The 17463-nt window shown below is 47.7% G+C and overlaps 1 protein-coding gene across 4 annotated transcripts in view; it reads right to left on the reverse strand.

The window, feature by feature from the left end:
- Positions 1-2427: 2427 nt before the first annotated feature.
- The window catches only part of LOC119465725 (uncharacterized), a 105008-nt gene continuing 89972 nt past the window's right edge, over positions 2428-17463 (reverse strand). For all 4 annotated transcript variants that reach the window (XM_049656716.1, XM_049656718.1, XM_049656717.1 and 1 more), the window contains exons 5-7: positions 14871-15153; positions 6487-6673; positions 2428-3738 (exon numbers count right to left, since the gene is read on the reverse strand). In XM_049656716.1, coding sequence (XP_049512673.1) covers positions 3574-3738; positions 6487-6673; positions 14871-15153 — 635 coding nt within the window. In that variant the 3' untranslated portion in view covers positions 2428-3573. The remainder of the gene's footprint in view (positions 3739-6486; positions 6674-14870; positions 15154-17463) is intronic.

Consider the following 17463-nt stretch of genomic DNA (forward strand, 5'->3'; position numbering starts at 1 on the left):
TAGAACTACTGAGAAACATGGAAAAATGAAAACAAAAAATAAATAAAGAAAAGGAAAAAAAAACATTTTAGATCACCACTCGGACGAAAATAAATTCTTTCCAAAAGAGCAATAACTGGCTTCACGTCAATGTCAACCTCTCGAGGCGACGACAACCTCAACAACGACGACGCTATCAAACTTGTTCAAACGTTGAATGGAGAGTGTCATTTTTTATTTCACTTCTTCCAAGGAAACATGACAATCATGATGATGATACCTACTAAGGACCCTACAAGAGTTGCATGAAGCACCATTTGCAGCTGTCACTGCAAAAATAACATCACAAACACACAAAAAATGAGAGGAAGAATTGCGGCTTTATTAAAGATCAGAGATGTTCCCACCATGCTCTGTGAACAGCTATGCACTGCACCTGTTCGCCGTTCTGGTTAATTGATGTGGAAGCACTGCTGGTAATGTCCCTCTTTATCTTCCTGCGACGTCGCTCTTGTAACTTTATTGCGCAGAAATTAGAAAGAAAAAAAAAAGCTCAAATGACAACAGGGCAAGCAAGAACCCGCACTCAACGCTGGGTATGTGCCTTTCATTGCTTTGTGCGTAGCCAAGTAACCCAAGCCGACCGCTGTGCTAACTTAGCAGGTGGTATGCCGTGCCTTTCGCAACGAAGAAATTGGGAAGTTTGTTTCGAAGAATTTGGGCACGCTCGTGCCGGAAAGTATTCACCAGGATTTCCTCAGTTGTAAGCTGCGGGTTCTCGACAAGTTCCCACTGCTTTTAGCTGGTTTTGCAAAGCGGGCGTTTTGTTCGCAAGAGAGCGGGTCCTTGGTTATCCTTAAGATAAAATAGACGAAATTTGCCTTCGGACTAGAACGACAATCACACTGTCTGCTCTGTTATACTGACCACCCGCGTTCTTATCGCTAACTATCAGGCGGAGTTCTCGTTAGTGTCAGCAGCGTGGGGTGTCAGCGTTCCCATTTCCTCACAGATCGCCCTTGGCATATCCGCTCCAGGCGAAGTGCGCATTCGGCCATTTAAGCCGATGGTCTGCACATAACCCAATATACGCGTGTTTTCTTGTGTTCTTTATTCATATTTCGCAAAGCAGATTTTTGAAGACTACGCGCAGAAGATACGTCGGTGTCGGTGGGAAAAAGGGTGGGGGAGAGGGGGTGAGGAGTGGTAGATTGTTTAAGTAATGTGCCTAGATGTGGTTATGTTATTCACTCTTGAATTTAAAATGGTGGTGCTTTTAGTAACTTGTGTTCAATCGCAGATACTTCAGATTTTGTTGGTGCGTACGTTTTTTACATTCCACTGAGTGTCAACGCACGTTTGCGAAAACTGCTTCGTGTACGGAATTCACTTGTTTCACGCCAAGTTACCATTCTTTTCTCGTTGAACCATTTGTAGTTTCTAGAGCAGCCAGCGACATAATTTTTGCTAACATTTCCAACAACATGCAAATAAATCATTCAAGCAGTAGTGAACTATTCTGTTCACTTAGGCGTTCACTTAGTTGTGAGCTTCATAAGAACTTCTATTGCATTCAATTACATGAATAATTACAACTTGACCTATTATTTCTTATTCTCAGCACTAATTCATAAAAAAGACACGTGAATTCGTTTTGATACCCCAGCTGCTTTCAAACATGTGCAAACTGTGCGAACGTAGTTCTCAAGTCCCGATATAGAATTTCGAAAATGGTTCCAGGATATCTGGCTACGGTGTTCAGGAACACGACTTTTTCCGGATGCTGAGAGCAGCGTTAGCTGAGAGGATAGTGACAACATGCGCAGAATTATTGATTAACTCTCCGCGCAACAGTTACAGAATAGCATACTTCTCAAAACCCCGCTTTCTATACAAAAGGGACTCGCCCGCCAGCATCATTCCGATTGGGGGAACCCACCACAATTGTGATTTCCAATAACTTATGGGGTTCATTCCAGCACTGCCAGTTTCTAACAAAAATGTTAGCGTGCGAGATAGGCTGTTAGCTCTCTCTCTCTCTGGTCAGCATCATAGTCGAGCGTTTCGTTTCTTGGTGCACTCGTGAGCAGTGCGACAGAGAACACCGAATTCGCTTTTAAGCAACAGCTACTCTCGATGTGCGCATTCAGATCAGACATGTTAACATGGAAAAAGTAGCTGTCCTACCTAGTATTTAGTCTTACTGAACACGTGTTTTTTCCCCGGGACATGTGTTTAGCCACTACGGCGTCTTCGAAGCCGACCTCAGTTGTCCCTTTAATACTGCTCGAAGGGTACTCTCACTTTTGTTATTTGGTGCGTCTTGCCAGTGGTATGCGTGAATACGTGATGCTTCAATGCGTGTATTTACTATAGATTGCTCATAATTTGATTACATATTGCTGCGCGTGGTCCACTCCCCTAGAACGCACAAGCGAAACAGCAACAACCAGTATACAGGAGGCAGAGCCAATTTATTGCGGCAACAAAACGTCACTTGCAGGATGCAAATAGGAGATAAAAAAAAAACATCGACCCCCTTATGCGGGGGCGTTCGTGCCGTCGAGGCGCCTGCAGCTCGACGGGTCTAGTCAGTGAAAAAAGCCGCACGCCATCTTGCATTCTGCGAGCATCAGTCCCGGAATGCGCAGTATTTCCCCCAATTTTGGCACTACAAAGTTAAACAGTGTGATGGGATGTACGGTTGCTTGTTTTCGTGTCATCTGCCACCCTGCAACCGTCAGTTCCGAGCATTTTTGCAATGCCTGCCGAATTGCTCCAAAATGGGGATGAGCTGATGACCCAACTGTGGCAGCTGCACTTTCCAGATATTTTATCCGTGCCGTTAGTATGGCATGAACAAGTTGCACTGTGCCCTGCCATCACGTTTTTTACTTTCATCTGCGACCGTATCGGGCAGTGGTAGGCGGAGCTGAAACAAGTTCGTCGTTAGCATAACCGTGGCCCTTATATTGTGACCAGCATCTTGTATGACCCTGCCTAGATGACCTCCTTGTTTTGAAGTCCCTCGGTGAGTATTCTAAAAAAATGAACACTATACATGTGCCAAGCTGGGGAAATAATAGCTTGCCAGTCAGACCTCTGCTTCAAGAACTATAGGACGCAAATATTCTGTCTCGTGCAGTTTTGATGGCGCTCGATGTTTCGTATCCAACTCCAGGATGGAGTAGCTTTATTTCAGCGTTATCTGTCTCAAGGCCAAACGCAGCCGGATAGTGGACCGAATAAATCAACGTCACCGCTCCCGTGACTAATTGCAACTGGACGGAAAGCGGCGCGCAACAGCACATTGCTTTCTTGCTCTGCTTAGTCACTTCCGACAACTTTTGATATCATTTGTGGTCTCAGTGTTAATGAATTTGCGATTAAAAACGAGCGAACTAGGCGGAACAGTGCTGTTAAGTGGTTGATATCGTGGAGTATTGTGTTTTATGCACGCGGGGTCAGCACAACGGTCCAACAGTCTACAATACCTCCAGGCTTGGCCACTTAAGTGAGGAAAATGATTCCAAGTGTACGAACAGTTCCAGCGAGCTACCAGGAGTTCAAAAATCACTCGCGAAGGTAGTTAAACTACAGGAGGAGGAGGTCCACATCACGCTTGATCATCTTGAGGAGTATCGGCTCGACCACCTGGACGTTGTAGCCGCTGTCGACGAAGATGGCACCAAAGACAGACTTGAAGAACTTGTAGACGAAGCTGCGTTTCTTTTTGGCGTACTTTAGGTCAGACAAGGTCTGCAGAAAAAAAAAAGAATTTTAAAGAAATATATACAAAGCACGGATAAACATCAACTGGGCACACAGTCAGAAAACCAAACCTACAAAATTCTAAAAAAAAAAAAAACACTGTTACGCATGTTGTCAAGCATAGCAACTTCTCATTGCCAAAACATGTATTCCACATAGCATTTCCTCTTGTGAAGTTCACTGACGCTTTACTAGGTCATAACCTTTTTGTCAGTTGAGACAAAGCTTTGCAAAAGAATTAAGCGAATTCCTTGGCACTTCAGTCTCAATATAAGCAAGCATGCGAAAAATGCAGAGCAGTGCCCTTTTGAGGGCAGATTTGTCATGCCCCACATTGAAGATGTTATGATATTGTTATGATATTATATGATATGTATGAATTATGAAGGCGCTAAAAAGTAATGATCATCGGAAATAAATAAATACTATTTTACTTCGCAGTTAATAAGACTTCTCTACGTAGTCACCATTCAGAATTACACACTTATCTCAGTGCTTTTCATTCCTTAATAGACATTCACTGTAGAAAATATCAGATTTCATGAAAAACCACTATTAGACCTCTAGAATGACTTCATCTGTATCATCAAATTGCCGACCTCTCAGTATATTTTCCTTTTTTTGAAACAAGAAATATTCACTTGGTCCGCGATCGGGAGAATACAATGATTAGGCAATATTTCACAGCCACATTGCTTTGCTTCCACACCACTATAGCTTTGTGATGGGTCTAACGCAGGTGTTTTATTAGCGAGAAGATGAACACCTTTGAAGAGCATAACACGGTATTTTTTGTCTCAGAGAATGTAATAATTTGTCTAGTAGTAAGCAGCAGCATGTGATGTTGGCAGTCAGACCTTTATTAATGTACTCTGTCAGGATGGCTTCATGACAATCCCAGAATGCCGACAACACAACCTTCCCTGCAGACCTTTGCACCTTGTCATTTTTGGGCAGAGGAGAATCAGGCTGCTTCCACTCTTTGCTCAGCTTTTTAGTCTGGCTCACAGACGTACATTCAACATTCAGCAATAGTTACCAAACAATTGAAAAAAAATCCTCTTCGTAGAGGATTTTTATTAGATGAAGAGTTATTAGAGGAAGAGTTAGCATCTGCATTTGACAGGTTGCATCATGTTTGTTCTGGACAAATGTAAGTTGTCGGGGTACCCAACGTGACACACGCAGTTTGTCGTGAACTATGTTCCACATATGCTATCAGAGCTTAAGCCTGTTTCATGTGTGATCATTTGAATGCTAATTTTTCGATCTCGCAGAACGAAAGCTTGCACTTTATTCACTGGGGCTGCACCATGAGATAAAGGGGTTTTTCCAAAATTAAGCTCGTCAGTGAGAGACATGTGACCTGTTTGGAAATTTCTTGTTCACCTCACAGCAGTGGCATTTGATCGACAATCATCACAATAGACAGTTTTAATTGCATCATACATTTGCGTGGTGCTATAGCCCTGCAAATGCCTTTCAAATGTCGACATTCTTTAATGCTGCAAACCTCAATCTTCTTCATCCTCCGGAACACTAACTTGACCACCACGTGCAACAAAGTAAACTACATTGTACTTTATTGTAGATGGACTTCAATAATTAAGCTGGTGAAATTGATTAACGCAGCTATAATAATTATGCCCAATGATCAAAACGTTTTGATACGACCTCGTATTGTGACAAGCAGTGCTGCAATATCTCGCGAGTAACTGGATGCTCTTTTCCTGATTTCTGTCCTACGAGTTGCATAGGATAGAAGTAACCACATTTATGTATGTATATCATTTAGCATAGCGTTTATTCGACAGTTTTACTAGGTATTCGCGTCTCACAGATTCTGACATGCGCATTGGAACTGCACAGTTTCTTCTATTTTTCAAGTTGTGATCACTCAAAATGTGTCAATAAAAGAAATTGTAATTTAATAATTCGCCTTGCAGTTAGAGGTTCTAAAGTGTTAAATTACCAGATGGCCCCTGGTGAAGCGTTTATTAGATATAACACTCCAACAACAAGTCCAACTAGAAAGCGGTCATCATAATTACTTAGTTAACTCAACGTCATCTTTAGTCAAACGGCCAAAACTGGTATTTGACGGCTTTTCTTCGGTATTGGTACGCATTACGTAAACCACCCACATAAGTGCGTATGATATAATGCACATAGTGCATTTTGAAGTAAACGAAGCTAAATATATAAACAGATTGTTTTGTAGAAAACATTCCGCTTGGTTTGGGACCATCTTTTGACAAACTGTGCCCATACTGGGACTTGTTTTAACAAACCGAATTCAACTGGTAGCCCTGCGATGGACATACCTCTTCGCTCCGGCTGCATATCGCTACTATTAGAAAACTAGGCAGTCTATAAATTGTCAAGAGACTATTTGAAGACAACCTTGCCGCCTTCTTGATTCGTCCTATAAGATCTATAATAGTCTATAGACAAACGTCTTTAACAATCTGTTTTTTTTGTTTATTGTGACCCACAGCATTTCGAAGGGGTTGTTTAAAACAGCCCAGACGCATTAGTCTTCAAAGTGGCTAAAGTCCTATGTCCCGATGTTGCCTGAATCCAATGTAGAGACTTCATAGGAAAAAAAAACGTCTATATGTAGGTGTCTCTGTGAAATAGTGCATAGAATGTCTGCTTAGATGTTGAGCTATATCTATAGGTAAATCAGTTATCTCACGTCTTTTATCGGTTTGTATCGCAGTATATGCGGCGTACCTGAACACTGCGAAGGCCTTCAGCAAACTCCCTTAGCGAAGCCTTCTCGACAGGCCGGTCGACGAAGACGAACTTGTGGAAGTTGTTCTTCACGGCGAAGTAGGCGAGTGAATCTTGACGCAGCACCGACGCCTTCACCTGGGCCATGTGATGCTGGGACTTGTTGCGAGCATTCATGAGCACGTACCTGCATGTAGATGTACGCAGGAGGAATCACCATCACTACAGACGTTTAGCCAGTTTCAGAAAAGGTGATTAGAGTTATGTGACTCTGTTCGAGGTTACAACGCCCGCGCACATATTTGCGTTAATATATCATATGCCCCAGTAGCACTTCTAAGCACCATGAGCCAGAAAAATACGTACTTATCCACGTAGACGATTTGCGAATCCAGGCTCAGAGCAAAACCTGGCCAATGTTGGGAGTTAAGTTCTGTGCGTATGCAATAAATAATACGCGGTCCTTTCCAGTCTCAATTGCCAACTTTGACAGGAATTCTATTGCAAATTTCTCTGGCACGGATGCGATGGGATTGGGATGTTTGAAGTGGCTTGCAATGACATCATACAGTTACGTGCAGTACACAACTACTTGCACCTGCCTTTGTACAGCTAAGCTTTCTTTGGCTCTTCTCACATACTGCAAGGGTGCTGACGAAGGAGGATTTAAAAATTTTATAACCTCCTTGGTGCTGGCTGCTGTCTTACCGAGTAGACACTAGCTCATTACCCACTGCTATACTACCGATTACCACGCTACCAACTGGGCCATTACCCTCTACCCGTGTTTCATGAGGATCGGCAAAACCAATGGCTAGACGTGAAGAAGTCGGCAAAAGAGAAGCGAAGAATTCGTTTGCAACAGCAGCGAACTAACATTTCCTTGTTTTCTAACAAACCAGAAAGAATTGACCATCAATTTTTATTTTGCCGCTGCAAATGCATCCTCGCCGACGGCGTTGGCGCCACGTGCGTTGGGAGGAAATGTGGACGTCGCGTTTGCCGCCTTTTACATCAGCTGTCGGCAACGCAAAAGCTAGACAAAAGACTTGCTGGAATCGCGCTTCGTTTCCTACCCGTCCGGGGCAGTGATCCCTGGCTACAACAGCTCTATACGATAAAACGACACCGTCTTCACCGGTAGCGGTTGGTCTTCACCGAAGACTTTAACGTCGGCCTGCGAAAACGAGAAAACCGGTGGTTATACCGTGTGTCCCAGATAACGTTAGCCAAGCTGTTCAGCGAAAGAAAAAAAAATTTAAAAGCGTAGTGCAAGATACAATTATGAGACAGACCTACGATGTTCGGTCGTAAGATGTCTGACGATCGAACAACGTAGGTCTTAAAATTGTATCTTGTACCGTGTCTTCCACCATCGTTCTTTTTTTTCACTGAACAGCTTGGCTAACGTAACTGAAACACACTATAGGCCTTCGTGGAAGACGTCTTCGGGGTGCCTCTCGTCAGCTGTCATCCTAGCCGGTCATCACTGCCCACGTCGAGAACTATGGTGCGATTGACCACGTGTTCGCCAGACGGATAGACACGCTGGAAGTTTCTCGTTACCTCTCGTATTTCTCGACCCATGTGACACTTTTCAACATTGTGCCGAGTCACTAACAACACCACCACCAACGAGAAGAAGAACAGACTCGAGAAGAAGCGAGGCGCGAGTTCATTCAATACAACGCCTCCCCTATGGCGAGATGGTGCCCGGGCAACTGTGCGAAGGTGTGCTGCTTGAACTGGCATCGGTGATTACGAATACTACGGACATTTCTGACGATGCGTAACACGAAGAAACTGTCTTGCGAATGGTGGTAGGAAATATCAGCGCAAGAGAGAGAGAGAGATAAAAAAGATGTGAGGAATGTTAACCAGTCAAGAGTCCGGTTGGCTACCCTAAGCTGGGGGAAGGGAGAAGGGAATAGAAAAAAGGGAGAGGTAGAGAAACATAGCGGGGGAGGAGGGAGAAATTACCGGACAGCACTACGGAGTCAAAGGCTCTCGCACAAGCCAGATGTTCTCAGAAAGCACACAAGTGTCTTTACTGCCTCCTGAGCGTCGTTTTTATATTTACCTTCCTCGAGGATGGGCTCTTGCCGTTTAAGCCCATTGGCTGACAGCCTTTTTCAAATTTTCCGTGTTCGTCAGCTTTCCTTTTTTTTCCATTCCCCACATCCTACTCTACAAGCAGAAAGGACGATTTCTTAGGACGGCGTGCCAATGTTCCTGCTAGCAAATATACCTTCTCTTAGCCAGAGAAGAGTAAATCCTAAATATTAACGCTGCAAGGATTACAGCACTTGTAGCTGCTTCACGGAGCCTTAAAGGAGCGCTGCAGAAAGAACATCTGCACAGAGAGAGAGAGAGAGGGAGAAGATGCATAGGAAGGCAGGGAGGTTAACCAGATGTAGTTGCGGTTGGCTACCCTGCACAGGGTGAAGGGACACATAAGATACATAAGACTGCTTATGCGTGGGAATGCGAAAAACATTATAGCATTTGTACACCTCGGAACGTCATGAACGCGCTCATTTTTATACGCCCATGACGTGGCGCCACCCTCTTCCCATTAACTGCGTCATCACGTGCCCAATGACGCACGCACTAGGCCACATCTTTATTCAGCCAGATCGCTGCGACTTGACGTGTGCAATGACGCAGGCACTAGGCTCATTAGGCAGCCAGAACCGTGGAGCCGCCGTGGCGTCGGGAAAGCGTGCTCGTCTCGCACCCTGGAAGCCCGGGCTCGATTCCCACCGAGACCGGAATGTACCAAATTTTCTTTTGAAAGCCATTAATGCACTTTGTTTACAGGAACCTCCTTGAGAAATTGTTTTAGGGGCGAAGCTCCTTAGGGCGTGGGTCTGTCCTTCCTCCGATGTAGTATGTAGCCACCTGTAGTTTTATGAAGTGTTCACTAGATGGCGTAAGTGGTAGCCACCTGTAGTTTTATGAAGTGTTCACTAGATGGCTTAAGTCCGTAGCTCTGGTTGGCATGGAGACCACTATGTATGTGTGTATGTATGTATACGCATATATACATATATATGTATAGTATAACCGGAAGCCGACTTCCGGTTCCGCTGCCGGCTTCCGGAGAACGCTTCCGGCGTTTTTCTCTCTCGTCCATAGCTAGGGGCGCTGCGGTGCACAAGAGCGTTCGTTCCCGACGCGCGTTCTCTTTCTCTCGTTCCCGACGCGCGCTCTTTCTTTCTGGTCCGTAGCTAGGGGCGCTGCATTGCACAAGGGCGTTCGTTCCCGACGCGCGCTCTCTTTCTTTCTCGTCCGTAGCTAGGTGCGCTGCGGTGCACAAGGGCGTTCGTTCCCGACGCGCGTTCTTTCTCTCGTTCCCGACGTGCGCTCTTTCTTTCTCGTCCATAGCTAGGGGCGCTGCATTGCACAAGGGCGTTCGTTCCCGACGCGCGCTCTCTTTCTTTCTCGTCCGTAGCTAGGTGCGCTGCGGTGCACAAGGGCGTTCGTTCCCGACGCGCGTTCTCTTTCTCTCGTTCCCGACGCGCGCTCTTTCTTTCTCGTCCATAGCTAGGGGCGCTGCATTGCACAAGGGCGTTCGTTCCCGACGCGCGCTCTCTTTCTTTCTCGTCCGTAGCTAGGTGCGCTGCGGTGCACAAGGATGATGATGATAAGTGGTTCTTGAGGGAAAGGGAAAGGTTGACGCTATCTTCTGCAGCCCTTGAGGGAGCACGGCTCAGCGCCAAGGGTGCACAAGGGCGTTCGTTCCCGACGCGCGTTCTCTTTCTCTCGTTCCCGACGCGCGCTCTTTCTTTCTCGTCCGTAGCTAGGGGCGCTGCATTGCACAAGGGCGTTCGTTCCCGACGCGCGCTCTCTTTCTTTCTCGTCCGTAGCTAGGTGCGCTGCGGTGCACAAGGGCGTTCGTTCCCGACGCGCGTTCTCTTTCTCTCGTTCCCGACGCGCGCTCTTTCTTTCTCGTCCATAGCTAGGGGCGCTGCATTGCACAAGGGCGTTCGTTCCCGACGCGCGCTCTCTTTCTTTCTCGTCCGTAGCTAGGTGCGCTGCGGTGCACAAGGGCGTTCGTTCCCGACGCGCGTTCTCTTTCTCTCGTTCCCGACGTGCGCTCTTTCTTTCTCGTCCATAGCTAGGGGCGCTGCATTGCACAAGGGCGTTCGTTCCCGACGCGCGCTCTCTTCTTTCTCGTCCGTAGCTAGGTGCGCTGCGGTGCACAAGGGCGTTCGTTCCCGACGCGCGCTCTCTTTCTTTCTCGTCCGTAGCTAGGTGCGCTGGGGTGCACAAGGATGATGATGATAAGTGGTTCTTGAGGGAAAGGGAAAGGTTGACGCTATCTTCTGCAGCCCTTGAGGGAGCACGGCTCAGCGCCAAGGGTGCACAAGGGCGTTCGTTCCCGACGCGCGTTCTCTTTCTCTCGTTCCCGACGCGCGCTCTTTCTTTCTCGTCCGTAGCTAGGGGCGCTGCATTGCACAAGGGCGTTCGTTCCCGACGCGCGCTCTCTTTCTTTTTCGTCCGTAGCTAGGTGCGCTGGGGTGCACAAGGATGATGATGATAAGTGGTTCTTGAGGGAAAGGGAAAGGTTGACGCTATCTTCTGCAGCCCTTGAGGGAGCACGGCTCAGCGCCAAGGGTGCACAAGGGCGTTCGTTCCCGACGCGCGTTCTCTTTCTCTCGTTCCCGACGTGCGCTCTTTCTTTCTCGTCCATAGCTAGGGGCGCTGCATTGCACAAGGGCGTTCGTTCCCGACGCGCGCTCTCTTTCTTTTTCGTCCGTAGCTAGGTGCGCTGGGGTGCACAAGGATGATGATGATAAGTGGTTCTTGAGCGAAAGGGAAAGGTTGACGCTATCTTCTGCAGCCCTTGAGGGAGCACGGCTCAGCGCCAAGGGTGCACAAGGGCGTTCGTTCCCGACGCGCGTTCTCTTTCTCTCGTTCCCGACGCGCGCTCTTTCTTTCTCGTCCGTAGCTAGGGGCGCTGCATTGCACAAGGGCGTTCGTTCCCGACGCGCGCTCTCTTTCTTTCTCGTCCGTAGCTAGGTGCGCTGCGGTGCACAAGGGCGTTCGTTCCCGACGCGCGTTCTCTTTCTCTCGTTCCCGACGTGCGCTCTTTCTTTCTCGTCCATAGCTAGGGGCGCTGCATGGCACAAGAGCGTTCGTTCCCGACGCGCGCTCTCTTTCTTTTTCGTCCGTAGCTAGGTGCGCTGGGGTGCACAAGGATGATGATGATAAGTGGTTCTTGAGGGAAAGGGAAAGGTTGACGCTATCTTCTGCAGCCCTTGAGGGAGCACGGCTCAGCGCCAAGGGTGCACAAGGGCGTTCGTTCCCGACGCGCGTTCTCTTTCTCTCGTTCCCGACGCGCGCTCTTTCTTTCTCGTCCGTAGCTAGGGGCGCTGCATTGCACAAGGGCGTTCGTTCCCGACGCGCGCTCTCTTTCTTTTTCGTCCGTAGCTAGGTGCGCTGGGGTGCACAAGGATGATGATGATAAGTGGTTCTTGAGGGAAAGGGAAAGGTTGACGCTATCTTCTGCAGCCCTTGAGGGAGCACGGCTCAGCGCCAAGGGTGCACAAGGGCGTTCGTTCCCGACGCGCGTTCTCTTTCTCTCGTTCCCGACGTGCGCTCTTTCTTTCTCGTCCATAGCTAGGGGCGCTGCATTGCACAAGGGCGTTCGTTCCCGACGCGCGCTCTCTTTCTTTTTCGTCCGTAGCTAGGTGCGCTGGGGTGCACAAGGATGATGATGATAAGTGGTTCTTGAGCGAAAGGGAAAGGTTGACGCTATCTTCTGCAGCCCTTGAGGGAGCACGGCTCAGCGCCAAGGGTGCACAAGGGCGTTCGTTCCCGACGCGCGTTCTCTTTCTCTCGTTCCCGACGCGCGCTCTTTCTTTCTCGTCCGTAGCTAGGGGCGCTGCATTGCACAAGGGCGTTCGTTCCCGACGCGCGCTCTCTTTCTTTCTCGTCCGTAGCTAGGTGCGCTGCGGTGCACAAGGGCGTTCGTTCCCGACGCGCGTTCTCTTTCTCTCGTTCCCGACGTGCGCTCTTTCTTTCTCGTCCATAGCTAGGGGCGCTGCATGGCACAAGAGCGTTCGTTCCCGACGCGCGCTCTCTTTCTTTTTCGTCCGTAGCTAGGTGCGCTGGGGTGCACAAGGATGATGATGATAAGTGGTTCTTGAGGGAAAGGGAAAGGTTGACGCTATCTTCTGCAGCCCTTGAGGGAGCACGGCTCAGCGCCAAGGGTGCACAAGGGCGTTCGTTCCCGACGCGCGTTCTCTTTCTCTCGTTCCCGACGCGCGCTCTTTCTTTCTCGTCCGTAGCTAGGGGCGCTGCATTGCACAAGGGCGTTCGTTCCCGACGCGCGCTCTCTTTCTTTCTCGTCCGTAGCTAGGTGCGCTGGGGTGCACAAGGGCGTTCGTTCCCGACGCGCGTTCTCTTTCTCTCGTTCCCGACGCGCGCTCTTTCTTTCTCGTCCATAGCTAGGGGCGCTGCATTCCACAAGGGCGTTCGTTCCCGACGCGCGCTCTTTTTCTCTCTCGTTCGCGACGCGTGCTCTCTTTATCTCTCGTCCGTAGCTGTGGTTTACCCGAATGATCCCCCGATGCTTCGCCCACTCATCATCATTCACTTCGTGGATATGCTGTGATTTTTAACTCTTTGCGCCATCGGCCATTTTTGGCACCATCTTTCGATCACGCCGACGCCGACAGATTTTCGCATAATGGGGCACATAATGGTTTCGCATTAAAAACCTTTGTGCAATATACCGGAGGCTTTTGGCTCGACCGGTATGAGGTGGTTTGCTTAAGAGCATGCACGGCCTGGTGAGAGGGCCAACAAGAGGCACGAGTAGCAGCAGCTTGCCCACCTGCAAGCTCATTCTCAGAAACAACGATTCTAGAAACAGAGAACTCCGGTGTGGAATACTGACGCAGGCTTCGGAGCACCCCATTCTCGAATACAGTAGCGGGAAAGTAGCGATCATGTTCAACGATTAAGGACCCTTTGATGCGCTCAAAAGTGCATGAAATACCCATTTGGCTAAGTTTCACGATATATAAATGAGTGCAAGCAGGAAAACAGACGCGAGTGTGAAATATTACCGAAAAGGTCAAGCACGTTTGGAGCATTCAGAATTACGATTGTTTTACATGTCAATCGCAGCCTGTGGTCGATGACTCGATGAGTAACATGATGTCGCATGTAGGAGACGAGTATGGTGGCGACATCGCCCTTAAAGTGACACCAAATGCAAATATTAAGACAGAATAAAGAGATAAACTAGTGCTCGAGAATACTTAAGGCGTCAATATTATTGCGAAATAATTTTTGTAATCGAGAAATTGAGGGCAAGTGGAGAACATGATTAGAGACTCCACCGCGGGGCATTCAAGTACCAACTCGATGACGAAGGCACTCCCCATTATAATTGTGACTAGCACTCAACCACTCGTAATAAAAAGGTCATTGTATTGAATTACAAGACGAAACAAAATGCTGCTTGTCGAGTTCTACTTGGTTTTTTAGAAAAAAAAAAACTAATTGAAGTTACCCTTGACAACGGCGTGGGGCATCGAAAGGATTCTTTTTCTCCACTCTGCACCGCCCGCGCTTTTCTGTTTCAGCAGTTTCGTTATCGCGTAGTCCTGCGCTGGTTTTGGTGGCTCGCGAAACTCGCACAAACTGCAAGTAGCAGAGAATTCCACTTTCATGTGCTGTCGCGGGATGCCCGAACTATGGGTCTAGCCACCGTACCCGAACGGTCGACGTCACCTGACCAAAAGCTGCTGCAGCGGCGAATCCACCGCTCGGTCTTGGCTCGGTTGCTCCATGGCCACACGTTTACGTTTTCTGCTAAAAACCGCACATCCGTCTGTCGGGCGCCGTTTTATTCGCCGACGGCAGTGTAGAGTCGTGATGGCGTATGCGACGTCACCACTCCACACTCGGGCGGGTGATTTGAATTGCGCTAAAGGTATGCGGACCTCCGAGACGCCACTTTCTCGTAAACTAAGTCTTTTCTTGGAACGAAACAAGCGCTGCGAGGTTTCTGGAATGGTATTTTAACAGTTCGCGTCGACTTAGTAGTTGCCTTTAGTGTCTCTTTAAAGAGTCAACGAGCCTTGAGAAACATTAATCCTGTGTCTAGACTTCGGTTTCTTGTGGATTAACACGCGGAGCGTGTAGCTTTACACAGGCTAGTTGCTGTACAAAGGCTACGCCGCGGTTTTCACAGGGACCTGGCGACACGCGATGCTAAACCAAAAAGGCCGAACGTGAAACAATCACCGTAGGCCTAATTGAAACCGTTCCGTGATTCTTGACTGCCGGTAGGCCCCACTTTGAGAAACGCTGCCCTGAACGTCATAGATGCTGTCTACGCCCGAATTATATCGTAAGGCGCTCACCTGGACACGATGTAATCCATGACGAACGATCCGATGTAGTCGAGTGGCTCGAAGGAGTCGTGGCGGTTCTTGCGGTCGCGCGTCTTGAAAGTCGGATGCAGCAGCGCCTTGAGAAGTATGTTGGCGTTTTGGAAGTGGTAGTCTCCCAGGTGGTCGCGCACGAATTCCTGGGGCACGCGCAGCGACAGCGCCTGCTTCAGGTCCGGCGCCACCTGAAGGTGCTCCATACCCACTGCGGCGCCACCGCCGCCAGACAAACCCTGCGGTGCGGTGTTGCTGCCCCCTGCGTCCAAGGTCGGTCAAAAGGAGTTGAAAATACTGCTGCACGGACCGACGGCATGTTTTATGGTTAGTCCGTGACGACCTAAAAAATGTTGTGGCAAGTACACTGCGGCCCAAGTGCATATATGCACCAGCCAATTACGTTCACTCATTTCTGGGACGTCAAGGTGGAGGAGAGCTTTTTTTTTATTCAATATCGGCGTCTATTGGGAATTGCATTTTCGAACGTGGAGGCACAGATGGCAGGTGATGCGGTTTTGTAAGTGGAAGCTCGTACAGAATCCGTTGGTTGTCGGTAGCACATTGACACTCACTGGCGGAGTTATTGGCGTCGGCACATTGAACCACGGATCTGGAAAGCACCAACAGATGGTGCAACAAAGGTTGTTTCTGGAGCCAGAATTTCGACTTGTATTCGTTAGGACAATCGCTGTAGTAATCGCCCCCTTACGCGGAGAAGTCTCCTCGTCAAAACGTTGGCTCTAGAGACGTTCCATTGCTCGATTCCATTGTTCGACATTGATCGCTTCAAGCCGCCATCTTCTCGTGTAACTCTGTATTGTTTGGGTAATTTAGATTAGACCAGTGGGAGTAACACCAATCATGGCCGCTCACTGTTGCCTCCCAATATTCTTTCAATGTTCATGTACAAAAAAATGAAAAAAAAATGCATGAGAGCGTATACGCTTAGGCATTCGGTAGAAGATGAAGAACAATGTTCATTGCACTGAAAGGTATACAAAATGACTGACAGTATCTGGATCCATATCTGATAAGGCTAGTTAAGGATCCCTTATAAAAACGCTAAGTGCAGCATCAATTATATCACTTAGCGAGTAGAACATTAATATGAAAATTACATATGAAGATATGAGATTAATATCAAGATTATATGAGTAGATGTTATCATGAAAAATCTCTTCGGAGAAATAGCGGCATATTAGAAACAGGCCTGGATTCCTCGTCAGAAATATTGCCTTATGGTACGTGGATATTAGCAGCGCAATGCAACCTTACGCGGTGCCTAAACTTTAAACCACTGTTCACGGCCATGACTGTCCACTATGTGCGATAGAAGCAGGCCACGTTTTACGCTCGCAAATGTCCAAGTTTTTCATCAAATGGTGTCAGAAAACGCAGAGGCCCGTAAACACTGCGCAGTAACACTGCTTCAATTATTGAAGGCAACCGGACTCCGCGCGCATCTGGGCCAGAGCGCTTACATTACGTCGGATGCACCAGTGCACATCGAATCCTGTCTTTTTCTTCTCCAAATATTTTTCTCCCCTTTATTCTTTCTACGTTGAAGGGTGACCAACTGTACTCAGTCCTGGTTAGCTCTCCGTTCCTTTCATTTATCCTTTGATACCACTCCTTACAACCGGCGTTCGTTGCAATGCTTGTATACAGTGGGTTTGTAGCGGCTGCATCAGCATCGGCCGTAAAAGCGCAACCGAACTGGTAAGCTGAGTTCCACCGCCGTCATCTCCTGGGCTGCCGCTAGTGATGAAAATGCAGATTTTATGGAGCTCAAGAGAGCCCAAGCTGAGCACAAGCTTTTATGGCTTCAGTCTATGGGTATTACTAAATTTATGAGGCCTTCCTTCTAATAGAACAATTGGAATAGGAGACTTCGAAGGGGGGGGGAGGGGTGGTGAAAATATTCAGTATATGTCCGAATAACACAAAACCATGCAAAGATTGCAACCAATGCTCAAGAGAGAAGACTTCTATGTGTTGTCAATGCAACGAGAAAATAGAGAGGCAAGTCGGCAAAATTCAATAACCATTGAATGAACAACGATTTCTAGAACATGGCAAAGTCGGAAGAGAGAGAGTTATTGATTTAATGAGCGAAGTGAAATTAACTTAGTTTTCTACGTCATCCCCGAGACTTGTCTTCGAAACGATTTTCGCGAGGAACTAATAGGAGAGGTTTAAGTGATTGTGCGATGACGGCCCTGACGCGACGCAAAACAAGATTGTGCGGCTATCTTCCCGTGCCACGTCAGGCTCTAAACATTGTGACTTGACAGCTAGGTGAATGCGAATTTTCATGCCATTATAATTATAACCTTAATTATACTATATGCTCTCCATAAACTTTTGTAGAGCAGCCTGCTTCATACATTTTTCGCGTTGCATGCCTAGACGTAACCCACTGCCTATCCATAACCTTCTCCTTATATGCAATGACGTCATATGGGCCATAATTGCGTAAAAATATACGGCCACAACTCAGTGGAGAAATCCCTTCAGAATCTCTTAGCTTGCGCTACATCTTTTAGCTTGAGCTACAACAAAATAGAAC

This window comes from Dermacentor silvarum, chromosome 10 (assembly GCF_013339745.2).
Source record: "Dermacentor silvarum isolate Dsil-2018 chromosome 10, BIME_Dsil_1.4, whole genome shotgun sequence".
Lineage (NCBI taxonomy): Eukaryota > Metazoa > Arthropoda > Arachnida > Ixodida > Ixodidae > Dermacentor > Dermacentor silvarum.